At 32.9% G+C, this 17669-nt stretch overlaps 2 protein-coding genes and 1 non-coding gene across 4 annotated transcripts in view; 2 read left to right on the plus strand and 1 right to left on the minus strand.

Moving 5' to 3' along the window:
• The window catches only part of LOC149478208 (uncharacterized), a 30735-nt gene extending 14294 nt beyond the window's left edge, over positions 1-16441 (plus strand). Inside the window, exons 2-3 of one of the 2 annotated variants that reach the window (XM_089709464.1) lie at positions 10254-14642; positions 14869-16441. In XM_089709464.1, the coding sequence (XP_089565590.1) occupies positions 10254-14642; positions 14869-15720 (5241 nt within the window). In that variant the 3' untranslated portion in view covers positions 15721-16441. The remainder of the gene's footprint in view (positions 1-10253; positions 14643-14868) is intronic. The other variant, XM_089709465.1, reaches the window with a different exon arrangement.
• On the plus strand, positions 970-1043 carry TRNAN-GUU (transfer RNA asparagine (anticodon GUU)). Its single transcript has one exon. It is a non-coding gene; the product is annotated as a tRNA-Asn (tRNA).
• Positions 16442-16504: 63 nt separating the features above from the next.
• On the minus strand, positions 16505-17412 carry LOC149478211 (uncharacterized). The gene has a single exon (XM_089709255.1). It carries the CDS (start codon positions 17282-17284, stop codon positions 16775-16777), a length of 510 nt encoding a protein of 169 aa, XP_089565381.1. The 5' UTR covers positions 17285-17412; the 3' UTR covers positions 16505-16774.
• Positions 17413-17669: the final 257 nt, after the last annotated feature.

A 17669-nucleotide genomic window follows, 5' to 3' on the forward strand; every position in this document is an offset into this window, starting at 1 on the left:
GATAACAAATACCATAAAAAATATAAAATAATAAATTATATTCATAATATGTACTTGTATTTTAAATAGATTTTTTTTAATAAAATTAAACTTTTAATGTGGAAAAATATTTCTCGTGTAGGTATTAGCGAAGTATATTATTATTAGTCTGTGGTATTAGGTAGTATAGAATTTAAAATAAAACTTTTTTTTTAAGTATATTATTTTAAATTTTTAATACGGTTACAGTATGCAGCAGTATTCAATATATCGCAACTCCGCTATTTAAAAAATAAAATAACTACAACATCAAAGTTAATTGCAATAAAAGATAAGTAAATTACAACTACTTACTTAACGAATTTAGAAATACTGTTTCTCACAAAATATATACCTAATATTAATTTAAAAACCACAAAATTTTTTAAATAGAATTTCAAAACCTTGAAGAACATTTTCAATTTATTACTTCGTATAGAATTTTCGTAAATATAGTAGTTAGATCATATAGAGCATAATCAAATTTAATCAAATTTAATTACGCTCTATGAATCCGCAACTCTTTCCAAATAACACTAATTATAGCCGCCGACTTGCCTCCTGCTTTCTCTCGTTATAGAACAGTAGTTTTAAATTAGTGTTGTTATAAGAAAATCATAAAATTTTGAAGATTCCGTATTTTAACGAGTTGGTACACTCATGAAAAAAACTTATAAGTACTACACGGAGAATGTGTTAGGTATGCCTCGACTTGTAATTTTTTTTAAATGTAAAAATAAATAATTTTGTTGTCTGTATAATATTTGAAAATACATTTTTGAGAATTGATAAATGATAATATTGAATGAGATTTCTTAACTATCTTAATCACTTCTTTTGTCATTATTAATGAGTATACAGTATACTAATTAGTAATTATATCATTATTAGGTAACTATAGATATAAAAAAATATTGGGATGTGGTTTGTATTTTTTTGTAGGTCATCAATGCCTCCGTGGCGCAATTGGCTAGCGCGTTCGGCTGTTAACCGAAAGGTTGGTGGTTCGAGCCCACCCGGGGGCGGAATCTTTTTTAATTATATTTTCATCAATCAAAAAGTTATCGTTATAAAAATGTTGATAAATTAAAAAAAAACATATTGTACTTATCCTTGTAGGTACTATGGTTCCACACGAGCTAAGCAGCGGGCTAACTAGTTCAAGATACCTGTTTTTTGTCCGTTGCACTTGCATACCATCTCATACATAGTATAAAAATAAATGTTTTTAAACAGCCTCTGTTTCTCTAGAAACAAATAAAACTTATCTATTCTTTTAATCTACAACGCTATTCATTCATAAAAACAAAACTAGTTCAAAAGATCTGGGTCAGATGATAATAATTCTACGTCGATTGTTATTCTTTGACAAAACATTATACACCTGTGTTACAAAACGTAGTTATCTTACAAGATTTCACTTTCGACCAAAACCAGATTCTGAATGGGAAATGGGCATATATGCCTTGTAACATAGGTATATATATGTTACAATTGGCAATAAAAAAATCAAAGATTACACACCTTAAATTCACAGACGAGTCATATCGAAAGCTTTTTAAAGGTGTGGGCTTTTTAAACGAAAGTTCATATTTTATTGATTATGATTAATTTATGAATAATATCTTCCTCGTCGTAATATAGTGTTTTGTTTGACGTATTCATTAAATAATATAAAAAACTAGGTAAATTCGATTTATCACGAGTAGAATGAAGATATTTCACGAAGTTCACGATCCAAATATATTTAAACCCGCTCCAAAATTAAAACAAAATATTACACACTTTATTATGTATTGTTATTTAATTGATCTCATTATTCCGAACACGCAATGTTACATATAGTTTATGTAATATGTAATTTTACGCTACGACTACCACTTCCTAATATAAAAACATGTATAGATTACGTAGGTATTGTTATTTTAATAGCTAATTTCGTATGGTAGGCCAGTCACGTTTTGAACCGTCTAGTTTGTATTTTGTAACATTTTTGGCGCCATTTCTATGTAACATGTGCGTAGGTTGACAGTTGACATTAAGATGACAACACAAATACAGATAAGCATCGACAAATTGACAACCTAAAATGGAAGTTCGAGGTAGGGTTGCGAAGTGATTGAGTACCTACTTGGTACCTACTTACCCATATTTAAAAAAAAAAGACGGGTTGCACTCCGGGAGTGCCGGCAGAAGTGAAAACTTGATTATTAACGTTCAGTATGTTTGATATTTTGGAATGGTATCCGTCTTACGCATGGAATATAAGGGCTAAAAAAAAAAAAAAAAAAACAGCCGTCTTACGCTTTTTCGATCAGGCCACGTGTCCTGACGCGAGTTTAAGATTTTATACCCAACGCCGCTAAAGAAGTATTCACTTCAAAAATTGTTTCAAAAGGAGTTTGTATATTTTTTGTATACTTAATCTGCAACGTGAGCTTGATGCACGTTTGGAATAGGAATTCGGAATTAATTTTAATTGTGTTTTGTGTCATGTATTCCACCACTTTTTAATTGAAATTTTAATACAGCAATCGTAGTTACACCAACAATCATTCATAGCTTATAATACTACATCAAAAGGTAAAAATCTTAAACTTTCCCTGTTACATCAATACGTATATAAACAGAACAAAACCTGTTTCATTGAGAGACAAACGGACGCGTGTCCGGTAAAAGTGTAAATAATTTCCCTGAATATATTACCTATTACTCGGTGACACATTTAAACAACTCGTTTAGCAAGAAATACATTTTGCTTCTCTATTGTTGTGATAATAACGTTTTACAAAAACTTATTTTTTAATTATGTTTAAAAACTATGAAAGAATGTTTTGTCTAGGCCAATCTAGGCTAGATTATGTTTGATGACTTTTTCAACACAGCTGAATTACAGCTGGTTCAAAAACGTTGTTTATTTCGAAGAGTAACATACCATACAAACTTTCGTATCTAAAGCATTAGTAGGACTACACTTTCTGTCCTTATCCGTAACAAATTACGTAAGAAGCCATCCAAAAAAGTAACAAAAAAATCGAAAGTAAACGTAATAACAACAAAACTAGTCCAACTACATTCAGCTAGACGAAACCAGTTCGAACCGGTTGTAAACAAAATTTCTTTACCTCCCGCGTTCCTGTCATTTCTCTTCAAAATTTCTTACTATGCAGTTACCAAAATTCAACTTTATCTACTATAGATAAAGTATATTTTCCATTACGTTCAATGATAGTCTCTTCCTTGATGGAAATGAGTAATTTGTATGTGATCTTATCCGTATTAGCTTTCTGCCAGTCACTGAAAATTATAGTTTTGTGGACACTTGAGGATATACTGACTTTCAAATGAAAGCTGTAATGATTCGAAAGACAACAACTATAACTATACAACTTAATTTTACAGAAAAAACATGCTGAGGATAATTTATTGAAACAAAAATCTGAAACAAATTTAATATAAAAGTAGGAAAACGTCTTATCAACCAATGTAGAGCTGTACCACAGTATTAGGTACACGTAGTATATTATTATTAGTCTGTGGTATTACATAGGAAATAATATTGTAATACTGTGGCTGTACTATTAACTATTCTATGGTAGAGCTACTAATGGCATAAATAACATAGAAAAAAGGTAGAAATGATAAGAGGGATTTAAAACGTTCTATGTATTAGAACAGAATGCTATCAAACAAAAAAAATTGTTTCACTTATTATATTGATATAACTTTTCAAATTAGAGTAAAGAAAGGTGATAAATGATAAAATACCTTATTTTTAATTTATTACATACAAATATGAGTCTTTTTCTTGATTGTAGAATGTCTTATATACATATTTGCTAATAAATGAAAAATATTGTGATATTCATGTAAAAGTGTTTATAATATTGATTGTCCATCGATCAAAATACCAAATAAGTAAGAAGAATTAGTCAGAGATAAGTTTAACTTAAAAGGTAATCAGAGAAAGTGTACGAGGATGTGAGGATGACTCTTGCGCAAAAACTACTGGGCTGGTGTTTTTGAAATTTAATTGAAAACATCCGTTTCCGGTCTAGTTGTTTGCGGCGTTCTTACTTGCTTGAGATAAAAGAAACATATAGAGCATAATAAAATAGAATTATCATATGATGTAGGTATCTTTAAATGCTGGACCGATTTTGATAAAATTTATACGCTGTTTTTAAAGTGTCTTTTTATAGAACCTAAACAATTATACACGCTTAAAAACTAAGTTTTAAATCAGTCATAGTCATTCAGGTTCTAAGTTTTAAACCGACTTCAAAAAAAGTAGGTTTTTCAAGTCTTCAATATGTTCTATGATTTGACATAATATGACAAAGTATGTCAATTTATAATAAGTTTCCTTGTAAATAACTTAAGTTGATCGTGCTGATAATTACTTAATAAGCGCCATTTGTTCAGTGACCGTAACAATTCGTATGGTTCAACGCCTTCAAGGTATTGGGTTCGATTCCCGGTCAGACATGTTACCGGTAATTAAGTTATGTATGAGAATCGATAAACGTTTTTGTTCGCTATTAATTACCTATTTGTAAGCGAATGTTTGTGTAAAAACTTTTTGTAGTTTAACTTTTTATAAGACGATGAAGAAAGCAAAGATCAAACTCACACATTTATTTATTCAATTAGACTTCTTCTAGAAGCACTTTTGAATCGTCATAACATATTTTTACCAGATTTTAAACGAAACAAAAAATGATTTGTCGAGCCTAAATCCTTAGATTACAAATTATTTTGTAATCTAAGCCTAAATCATATTAATTAGACAGTTATTTTTATATCTTCATGCGTTTAATTATAATCATGTACAAAATTTAACTTTTAATAATGTGATATTTTATATCTTTCTAGTTAGTACTAATTATAATTCTAACAGCTAATTATCAATTAATTCTAGACTCTTAAGAAAGTCCAAGTGGAGTGCAGAATAAATCTGCATGCCTTAGACACTTTTACTATCCTAGATTATCCAAGTTGATGTACATTACCAAGACATTACCATTTAGATTACTTTCTTTCATTATTTATAACGCTTTAAGCGTTTAGATAGCTATTTATTGAGGTGAAGTACACTAGATACATAGTCTAGGTATGTATAAACATTAGGTAGGTAATGTTATCTAGTTGTTTATAATAATAATAAATAATAAATAAAATCTTTATTTTGCCAAAAACATAAACTTACAAAAATATGTACGCTGACTCTTGAACTAGAGTAACTCTGTGTCTCAAGAGCCAGCGTTTTCCTAGATACTTATAGAATTTTAACAAGTTACTTTTTACTGTTTATTCCTCAAGTGCTACTTAGGTAGATAGGTAATTTGTTTTTAGCGTAGAACGAATGCCATGTAATGATGTAGATTCATTCTATTATTTTTTATTTTGTTCCATAGATAATATAATTCTATAGTCTGTACAGTAGGTATGTCAATTAGTGACACACTGAAACAAAAAATTATTTACGAATGGAATTACTTTTGAAGTAGATTAAGTTCGATATAAACTATTGTTATTTGGTACGGTCTATAAACGTAACTACACTAAACAAACAATTAAACTGCCAATGAACAAATTCCGATACGTTATTTACAGCAGATTTAACGATCATCGAGTAGGAATTATCGATTTCACGCGATACGCTACTGTAATACAGCACTTCCTGCTATACAATGCGACAGACAGACAAAACATACTTGTAAATTGAGATGTTGATAGAAACTGTGATGGTAGTAAATATGTAAAAGTGTAAAGATGTGTTTCTTGTTCCATTCAGAAGTGTTAAAAGTTTGAGTTTGTTTAAAAATTATAAGGTAACTTTTCAGGCAACGGCTTCGCTCTAACTTTTATTTTATTGAATACCAACTACCTATTTACTACAAAAAAGTCATTTATATCACATTCACAGGTTATAAAATATGTACCATGAACGTGCCAACTTAGCCCACTTTTTTTGAATAATTTTAATTTTCTGTTAGCTTAATATTATGTTGTTCTAAGATCATGTGCATATATTGCTATAGCAAATTTTATTATTCTTCAATATTTAATACATTATTTGTCTGTTTTAGTGGGCGCTATTTAATAAAATCACCATATTTTTACATTTTATATTTTCAAAGTATTCAGCAGTATCTTCTATTATCTGTGATCGTATCAATAAAACCACAGAACTATAGGCGACCAAAAAAATTAAAAACATTAATAACAAATTCAAATTGAGAAATTCTCGCTCATCAATATGAATTCAATGAATACTGAAAACAATTCTAAACGTTTACCAATCGAGGTCAATGTTCACAATATAACCTGACCAGTGACTTGTGGCTACTGGCTAGTGGCTATAATGTCTATAGATAATGAAGGAGAAAGCTCAGCCATTGACCCTCTCATGGCATAATGGTGAAATTCAACGCCTTTAGTAGCTTTTAGCTAAGTTGACACTATCTACGTGATTGCAAGTGAATAAGATATTATACTAGTACGAAAACATTGTTATTTGTTATACCATATTCTATACTAATATTATAAAGCTGAAGAGTTTGTTTGAACGCGCTAATCTCAGGAATTACTGGTCCGATTTGAAAAATTATTTCGGTGTTTTTTATTTATCGAGAAAGGCTGTAGGCTATATGTTACGCTAAGACTAAGAGGAGTGGAGCCATGCGGCCTGGGTGAAACCGCGGGGCACAGCTAGAATAATATATGCGAAGTTTTTCTATTGCTGCAACGGAAGTGAAGATAATTCGCTAGTCAATATTATTAATAGCCCGCTTTATAGCTTCCTGATACGTTCTGCTTAACTAATCTCTCAGTTGAAATTACTAATAAATCATATTACCTATATGGAAGTATATTGCGTAAAGAAATGTTAAATAGGTTGTCAGTAACTTTATAAGCCAGACATATTAGCCCTTAGTCTCATTTTTCGAAGAAATTTTACCTACTGCGCTAAATATAGTATCTAAGAACATGAGATGGATAAAAAAAATCTTGCTCAATATCACAGAATACTTAATAGTAGCTAACGCTATCAATTTATTGCATTTTTATTTTAATCTGGAACACCTTATTGTCTTTTTAACACCTACAGACTAAAAGAAACACCAACTTCCAGGCTGCCTAAAAGTAAGGTCTTTTAAAGCATACGACAGTATGAAATATACCAAACATACGCATAAACTGTCCAGATTTCATGTCACTTGGACACGACAGAGCAATTAAACAATTAAACGGTTACATTGTAGAGCATAACTTTTGAAACAGTTAGGTAAACGCGTCGATGCTTATATGGATCGTATCATATGTGTACAGATAGTACAATAGGCACAGATAATATAGAATTATCAATTACTACAGGCTTCACAAGACAATTGTTCCTGTGATTGTGTAGTATTGAGGCCACAGTATATTTATTGTGACTAGTGACAATATTATTTGTGACTAGATTTCCGCCCGCGGCTTCGCCCACGTTTTCAAAAGAAAACCCACATAGTTCCTGTTCCCGTGGGATTTCCGGGATAAAACCTATCCTGTGTGTTAATCCAATTTACCCTCTATATGTGTGCTAAATTTCATTGTAATCGGTTCAGTAGTTTTTACGTGAAAGAGTAACAAACATCCATACATCCATACAAACTTTCGCCTTTATAATAGTACTAGCGGACTAGCGGTCCGCCCCGGCTTCGCCCGTGGTACATATTTACGTTTTCTCTACATAAGAACCATCCTCGTACTTCAAGGAATATAATAAAAAAAGAATTATCGAAATCGGTTCAGCCGTTCTCGAGTTATGCGCTTACCAACACATTTTGCGATTCATTTTTATATATAAGAAGATAAGAAGATTATTAAGAAGATTGAGATTTGAGAGTTGAGACTATGGTGTTATGTATATGCGGTATGAAGTTTCCTTTTGCAAGAACTATGTCGTTCTAAAGAAGTGACCAAGTAGACATAGCAGTTTACAGATGTAAACGCGGTCTACTACTGCGCTAAATATTATCTTTTTCATATGTAATTTACGATTAAAAATGCGCAATTAAAAAAATTGAATAAGTACCTACCTAATTCAATTTTCGTTCTAACCAGTAAATACGAAATATATGCATATGTTATGTACATATATTAGACGTGAAACACTATTACTAAATTACTATGTTCGTAAGAAATATCTAGATTCAGGTAACGGAAACATAAAACGATTAAACACGCGCTGGCAATAAAATTATCCTATCACTTCAAAGCTACCTATATATTTTGTATAATATTAACTATTAAGTATATTTCCGGCCAATAGAAGCCTCAAGGGTAAATTCAACAAATTAACCCAGTTTTCCAAAAAGGCTTGACACTGGATGACTCGACAACTAAATAAACACAAATTTAGGTAATATCCTGTTATTTACCTTGATTCGATAAGTTGTAAGGTTTGCATTTACCCAAAAATGTAATAAATTAATTATAAAACCAAATAGTAAATCCTCTTTGCCCGTTTTAGACATGTGCGAAGCCGACAAAAAAATTGGAACACATTTGACTACATTTGGCGGCAAAAACTGATATTGCCATTGCAAATTTTTAATTTAAAACTAGTATTTTAACATAATTTGTGGAGTATTGCCAATGGATGAATTTAATTATCATTTACTTATTTGAACAATATTTGAACATTAGAAGTTATGTAAACTATAATGAGTGAAAATTCTTTTTGCGTACTTACCCCTTTAAATTCATAAGAAATATACTCTAAAAAACCTCTAATAATGCGTATATTTACGTTGTTTCACGCACTGCTGAGTTATATGTTACTGAAAATTCCGTGAGAGCGTTATATCCGCATACCGGTGGTATTACAAGAATTTAATGTGTTTTCTTTTCAGTTATAATAAGAATCTTTCGTTTAAAAACAATTTACTTGCGTGTACGGTGTACAGCTGTTCAAAATTATTAGTACTTTGCATTACATGAACTTATAATTAAAAAACTAAATTTCTAAAAGTAATATTTTATGCATAACATTAATTTTGAAAGAGCAGTCTTACTTTCTCAAAGGCTCGTAAAATTTTGCATGTTTTATTTTTTAAATAGAAAGTGGTCAAAAATTACATTATTCGTCGTTATACATATATTTAGCATTCACTCTTAATATCGAATCCAAGTATTACATCTATTTTTATTTAAATAAATAAATAAAAATACAGATCGGAACGGTCAACAGATAGAATAAAAACTTAAAAAAACAACTGTCATCTGAAATCGAGCACGCAAATAGCAACACCGAAGCTCAACTTTTCCCGCCATTTTCTCCATCATTACGCACTTTCCCGCGCCGGATAAAGCGCACCAATCTGTGCTGAATATAGTGCTTATGTTATAGTAATTATGTGTTACCGCCAAAATGAAATGCGGATGCCCGTAGTTAGTAATATCCATGTAATATCTAACAGGTATAATATTAACTGTGATTATTAAGAATCTTGTTCTTACGAGCCAGTAATATCGAAATTTGCATCTTGTCTAGACTTTTTTAAAAGATAGGTAAATTATAAGACGATAAATTATATTATCTGATATTTCTTTTATCAAAATATGAACCATAAGTAATAGTTTTATTCCATGATGATGATGTGTCTTTCATTTTATTCCTCTTGAACCTACAAGTTACAACCAACTGTTTGTGCAATTCATAATTAATGCAAATTTTAAAACCTTAAGCTTGTGAACACAAAAAGTAACCATAACTTGAAATTACATGCACATACATCATTCTTTTATTACCATGGTCGATTGACCAACAATCCAACACCAATTTAGTCAGTAGTCACGTATATAACAAGGACCACGTATACCCTTGTTCGCTTAACATGTATTAACGCATCCTTGCATCATAGTTTTAATTGTTCTCATTAATTCTGGTCATACTTTAGGGCATTTGTTATGGGAATTAGGATTACGTAAATGCGTGTTTCACATGCGATTAAATGTACTGCTAATCTTGTGGTTGTTTTTTTCATGGTACATTCGTCTTGCGATGCACCATTGAAATTTTGATAAAAATTTGAAAGTATTTAAAGTTGTTATGTTTAAAGTATTTTAAACCGGACAAATTATAGTTTTAAGGTTTAACTTTCCTTAATTTAATATTTATAGGAAACCAATAGTTAATTGAGTTACTAAACATGTTAATATTAACTATATTTCTCTCTTTTCAGATGGCGTATAAAGTGCTCGCCTGTATTTTGTTTCTGGCGTTCGCGGCAGCAGGAAATGAAAAATCAAGATGGTCACGGCAACTTAGCTCTTATACATCAGACATAAGCGACTGGGTGCCATTACCTGGTCCGCCGGAGAGAGAACCGATCCAAATTAGACGTCAATCGATCGCAGAGCCAAGGATTCTATCGGAACCCTTCCCTGGATTTGGAAAACCAACTGGATTCTCTCAAGATGACTTCCCTCCAAAACCTCTCTTTAATGCACAAACTAATAGACAGCTATACCTTCAAGCTGTACCGTCAGCACCGCAGAATTATCTCACAGACCAAGGTTTTGGACAAGGGCTTAAGTTTGGATTGGCGCAACCTAATTCTCCATTCAGTCAAGGCTTTGTTTCTCCTCAGTTCAATTTTGATACCATTCCGCAAATGAAATCGAGGCCGACGGTATCTAGTGCTGGCAAATATGATGGTTTTCTGAAACCTCAACCACTTCCACCCCAAATGAGACCACAATTTATAAATCCAACACCAAAGATCAAACCTGAAGCTCCAAAATTTGTTGATGGATACAGAATTGTTAATAATTCCGATTTCGGTATGCCTAAGAAAGCGCCGACTTTACAAAAGGTTAAATTCGATAACTATGATAAATCAAAGGAAGCCGTATCTCAAGGCAAATCTAAAGCCGAAAGAGAAGAGGTTCAGCTACTCTACGTGCCAATAGAATCGTTGAATAGAGGACAGTTTAACTTCAGGAGTCCACTTACATCGGCACAAATTCTAAATACAGACCCGTATAATCAAAACTTGAGGGTTAACCCACTGAAACAAAATCTCGCTCCGGAATATCAGAGGCCGCTAACGAAACCTTTGGAAACATTCAACTCGCAAGAAGCATTAAATGACTTTAATAGGCAACTTATTGGATTTGATCAAAACTCAAAGTTTTCAACATTATCATCGCCGTTTCCGACTGCTCCACCTACAACACCAAGGCCAAAAAAACTGAAACCGCATCAACCACCTCTGGCTATATTTTTATCACCAGAATCAAAAGAAAGTACTGTGAAAGTTGGAGACGTGTTGAATTCATTGAAAAATGCCGACTCTGTACCAGTTTTAGACTCTGTAAATCCTCTTAATGCTCCAAAAGTCTTTATAGGGCCTTCGAACTTAACACCTCCAGATAATTATGTCAAATTCGAATTGCCATATCTATCAAATATCGATAACGTGGATAAGAAACTTCGTCAACTGCCATTCTTCGTGGCTCCTCTAAGCTACAACACTCCGCAAGGATTTGCTAAGATTCCATTCCCTTCTCCACACGTTGGGTCAGTAGTGATCAATTCACAAATAAAGGAATCTTCCAACACACCTTCACCGCAACCTATTCCTGAAACGTATGGAAACCCATACATAAGACCACAAGTATATAACCGACCCCAGTATCAACAAAACGTTGTTACGCAAAAACCTCAAATAAGTTATTACAGTACTGTTGCTCCAAAACCAAGCAGTTCACCAAACTACCAAAATAACTATTACTCTATCGAACAGCAATCAGTAAGCACGTTATCACCGCTCAAACAAGCTTCCACAGTGAAGAGTCCTCCTAAACCAGGATCCTACTTTTTAAGTAACTTTGGTGATCAGTATACTCCATCTCAATACGTTAACTTCCCTGAACAGGTGAACCATAACCAACCTCAGCGCGGCAAATCTTATACTGTTCCTCAACAAGTAGAAACTACAACTACGCCAAGAACTACTGTTACAACGACAACGAAACCTTCGTCTACACACCCCAGCCATCTTTTGGAAACCCATAATCCATTTTCTATTAATCATGCATTCCATTTCAATACTCCAGTCGATTACCAAAACTTTTTCGATGAATATAAAGAAACTCATGCAACTCCGGGTACGTCATCGTCTACTACACCAGCTGCCACTGTTGCGCAGACGGAAGCTACAACAGCGCCGAGCACAACCGTCACACAAAGTTCAAGACAACGATACTCACAATCTTATGTACAAAACTACTCTCCTGAAATCCATTATGAATCTGAAAGTCAATCCTCAAGGCGGCCGGCTTACCAGACAAAGGAATACCCAAAAATAAGGAATGAACCAACACCACGCACAGAATATAAACAGCCAGTAACAGAAGAATTACCTACACAAAACGAATTGGAAATAACTAGAATTAATTCGTTTGCACCAAACAAAGAAATTGTTGAAACTGAACCTCCTAAAGAGGACTCAAATACAGAGACTGTAAGCTATGTACCAGAACCGACAGTATATGAAAAACAACCAGCTGAGGTACCCCAACAATATAATCAACACGAAGTTAACTATAGTTATGAAGAAGTACAACCCACAGAGGCTAGTACTACAACTACAACAACTTCAACTACTCGGCGTACACCTTTAAGGACGAGAGGTCGTCCCCGATACACCACTGCTAGAACAGATACAAATGAATACACCACACGCGCTACACAAACACGAAGACCTTATAGAGAAAGAAAGCCACCAACAAATAGACCAAAATATGAACCCAACAGAATAACCACTGAAAAGACTGATAAGGAATATTCTGAAAGTATAGAAAGCACAACAAGACCGCAAAGGACTAGAGGTCGTGTTCAATACAAGCCACGATACGATGAGATTACGGAAACAAAGCGTTCCAAACAAAAAGAACAAGATTTAGCATATCAAAGGGATGTTTTACATCAGAACTACCCTGTGACACTAATGGAACGTGCAAGCACTGTTGATATTGATGCTATAACCGAATCAACAGCAAAACTTCATGTCACTAACACTGTAGACGAATCGAAATCATTTGATACTGAAAATGCCTACACTAACGATAAACCATCCATCACGGAGAGCATTAATGCTGAATTAGCTGGAGACGTATATGCATCTAAAGCCGTTTCTTCAGAATCAGAAAATCAATATGGACAGCAAGGAAATAGTGGTCGAAATGATGAATATGTTTACCAAACAAAAAGTAGCGTAGGACCATCAGCTTACGAAGAAATTAAAGAACAACACTCTGGAGAAGAAAGACAAGAAAATGGAGATGAAATATATCAAACAAGTCCAGTTAGCCCAGTTACAGAACAAAATATACCCAATTATTCGGCTAATAATGAGTATGCAACAGAAAAGCAGGAAATATCTGAAGATCAAGAAACAAAAATTACCAACCACAACGTAACAGAGGATCAAAATCAAGAAGAACAAGTTGTAGAAACGACACCTTCATACAATAGAGTTAGAGTACGACCAGGATTAGTGAGACAGTACCAACAATCTTCATCTACAGAATCCACAAGAAAAACTGAGAGGAAAAAGTTATCTCAACCTATTACATACCGGCCAGCGTTTGATAGACGGCGAACAACAATGCGTATTGAAGAAATTGAAGCTGATCTAAAAACAAAAGCTGTCAACAGTCGAACACAATATGACGACCACAGACATCCTGTTTATAAACCAGAATCAACGACAGAACCACCGGCAACAGCGTCATCAGCAGAAACAACAAATAAACGTGGACAATTTCGACGAAGAAGACCAGTTTATACTACCACGACAGAAGCATCAGCTAGGAAAACGTATGACGTTAAAAACAGGTACCGAGGGCGAAGACCAACTGAAAAGCCTACTGAGAAACCGGAAGTACAAACAGACGATTCGTCATCTACTACTACAAGAAGTCCGCCGTACAACAGATTTAATCACAGAACAAAACTTTCTGAACGCTACAACAAAAAACCTGAATCTGAAGAAGCTGTTACTGAGGATCAAGAACCCAATTATTCAATAAATAGGCCGAAATATGCTGCTCTAGACTCCGACCGTTGGTCCCCAAAAATCTCTAAAGATTCGTTTAAACCGTATAATCCTAACGATCTACTTGAAGAAAATAAACCTTCTGAAACAAAATCAAAAGACGAAGAATTAGATATTATAACTGCAAGAAACGAATATGATGATATTTTAATATCTGTTACACCTGCGACAAATACCAACAATAGAGTCAATAAGAAAATCGCAGATATTCCTTCCACGCTTGAAGCTTATGTCGAACAAAGTAAAGTAGGTAAAACAGAATCAAATGAAGCAGCGTCTACATTTGAAACTATGTTAGAGGAAGTAATGAAAAGCTTGGAAGAACAAGATGAAGATGAATATACAAACAAAGTAATGAAACACAAGGGTGGTGAAATTGGAGAAATACCGCCGGAGAAAATAATAACGTCTGGAGAAAATTATTCATCTAAAACTACTACACCTGTACAAGAAGACACGACTACAGCGGTGCCAGCGACGGACGAACAAGCTCAGGAAGATGATGAGGTAATAAATGAAATATGTAGTTACATAACTTGTCACTAACATCGATCTGATAAATATAAGAAAAATAATACGTATAGAGAGGTTTACAAAATTTTAAATTTTAAAATTCGTGAAATAAATACAAAATATTATTTTAAACTATTCCAATTCACTTAATTTCTGTTCATATAATTTTCTCAAAATATTTTAAACAACAAATATGTAAATTGTATGTGTTATTTTTCAGGAGGATACCACCAATCGCAAGAACCGTCGACGTGGCTTCTGGAAAAAAGTTAAAGTTCGTCCAATAACGGAGTCTTTCGAGGTTGCAGAATCACAGTACTACCCTAATACAGTAAATACACTTGGACAAAGCATATCAAAAATATCCTCTGATAAATCGATTGAAAGTAACAAGAAGAAAATGAAAGTAACCACATACAAGCCAAGTTTCCAATTTATAAAGGATTTCTTTGAAACTGATGACAGTGCCTTTGATTTATCAGCCGATATTGATATACCTAAAATAAACGCAACACGCCAGTACGACGCTATAACTCAAAAAGTTGAAGCAAATACTGAACCTGCCATGAAGGAAACAATAGCTGATATCAGTCCTGGAGATATGGACTGGGGTACAGGATCCCCAGATCCAACATTAGAAGATGCATCTTTCTATTCGGAACCTACACAGCCAACTATAGACAGATCAGACGGTTTTAGCTTCATGGAATATCTTTTTGGAATGCAGTCGAGCGAGGAACCTCTACCAGTCAAAAATGAAACCAGGGAAGAGTCCACCAAAGCATCTGAAAGTGCATTTGAATCGGAGACAACAAAAGGAACAACCGACAGTTACATACCTGAAGAAATAACAGCCGATACTGTAACAGAAAATTCAGCTATTACTGAAGATCAGAAAAATATTGGCAATGACGCAACAGAAAAATCGCAGGCTGTCGAAAGTACATCAGCATCTAGTTTTATGGATCCTTCAAATGTAATAAGCACATCCATGTCTACAGAGGTATCCCATGAAACTGAAATTTGCTTTAGAGGTAAATGCATTAAAACAAAGAAGGACTTATTATTATAAAAAGTGCTATTGAGTTCAAACTTAGTGTTACGGGAATAGTGAAAATGTGAGAGGACACTTGGTGTATAGACTATGTTATAAAACTTATTTATATTTTAATGAAATCCTGTAAATAGCTGTCTAGCTCTTTACTTGATTTCATTTTTATTCTGACCCTAAATATGGCTATTAGAGTCAATTAATGTTGATAGATTGAGGCTCTTTGCGCTAACAGTCTTAAAAGTATGGTTAAAGTTTACCAATTTTTTATATGAATATAATGTTTAAAGAAAACTAATATTTCTAAAACATTTTTATTAAATTTAAATTAAACTATTGTTGACAACCCTAAGTATATGATTATGCTTTTATTGTAAGTTTGTAGAGATGTTACATGCCAGTTTACAGAAAGCACATAATTATTTCATAAATGTAATTTTTAGTTAGGGTTGCCCCATAACAATAAATAAAGGTTAGTGGAGTATATTTCAATGTAATATAATTAACTCAATTATCTTAAGATTTTATATTTTTGTACTATAGTATTTGACTGAAAGTATTGTGTAATCAACTAATGCTAAGCTATATTATATCTATTTATTTAATGTATTTACTCTGACTAAGGGTATTCAGTGAAATAGTTTCTTACCCCACCCAAAGGTTTTATGTAATGACCACTCTAGTGGTTGTGTACCATCATTGTATATTTTTACAATAAAAATAATATAAAAAAATTAAAAAACATATTTTATTTCTCACCCTACATGTATAAAAATGGAATACAACAATAAATTATAGATAATAAATTATTAAAATAACTTGCCAATCATCCCGGGGTGCCAAACATCATAATATATGGGTCATCGAAACATGCAATTTATATTTTAAAGCTAATGGTTTTACTTACTAGCTATTACTTCACAAGGAATATATTAAAATTAAAATTTAAAGAATGAAAAAAACAGAACATACACTGTAGGTAATAAAAAGTTTCATCTTTCACACCATTCTCGTGAGGTATCCATATTAGGTTCAGCCTTTTGTCAATACATACACTATGTTACACATTTAACTTTCAGTCTATTATTTGACAATCATCATCATCTACCACACCTCCATCCAAAGCATCTTTTAATATATTTTCCCTGTTCTTTTTGAGTTCACTATTAATAAATGTCCGTTTGTCTTCCTTCATTCTCAACTGAGCTGTCTTTTCTTCACTCTGACGAGATTCTAGTCGCTTTGTTATTGTGTAAATGTTGACGGTAATGTCTTCTTCAATAAATGCTAAGTTGATAGCAGGGCCAGTCTCTACAGTACACAAATTTTCTTGTAACATCCCTATATAAGTAAAACTCAAGTCAAATGAACACGGAATGGGCACATATATGTTTATTTTATGCAATTTATTTGGTCTGGCCACGATATACAGAGTATCTATATCTTTATTGTAACAATATTCGGTATCGTACATGAGACGTTCATCAACTAAATAAATATACAAATGATACGCCAACGATATTTTTTCTTCATTGGTGCAACCGAGTGCCCTCATATCTTCCTTAATTTTCGCTTCGACGTCCATTTCTGGGGTCTTTATTTTATGAATAAATAAATTTATTTTGAAAAATGTTAACCTTAAATGTACAAACACTGCTATGAATTCAAAAATGTATACAAACTTACGTCAATGTCAATTGTCAACTAATATTTCAAATAAACATCTGACAGGCTGACAAGTACGTAGGTATACCCCGTTTTCCAATTACAGCACTAGAGCGCATTATGCGGCATAATGCTTAACGTTGAATGTTCCAACTACAGCAACGCATCGCACAATCGAGCACTAGAAAAAGTAATGCGCGTGAATTGATGCGTGCAATCGATTTATCGTTAGTAATTATTAATTGTTGGAAAAAAATTTAAAGCTTTCGTTTCATTGTAGTTTTTTCGAAATAATCAAAGTTAAT

This window comes from Colias philodice, chromosome 22 (genome assembly GCF_061535455.1).
Source record: "Colias philodice isolate Cphi_HAF_F1 chromosome 22, ilColPhil1 Martin Lab GWU primary, whole genome shotgun sequence".
NCBI classification, from domain to species: Eukaryota; Metazoa; Arthropoda; class Insecta; order Lepidoptera; family Pieridae; genus Colias; species Colias philodice.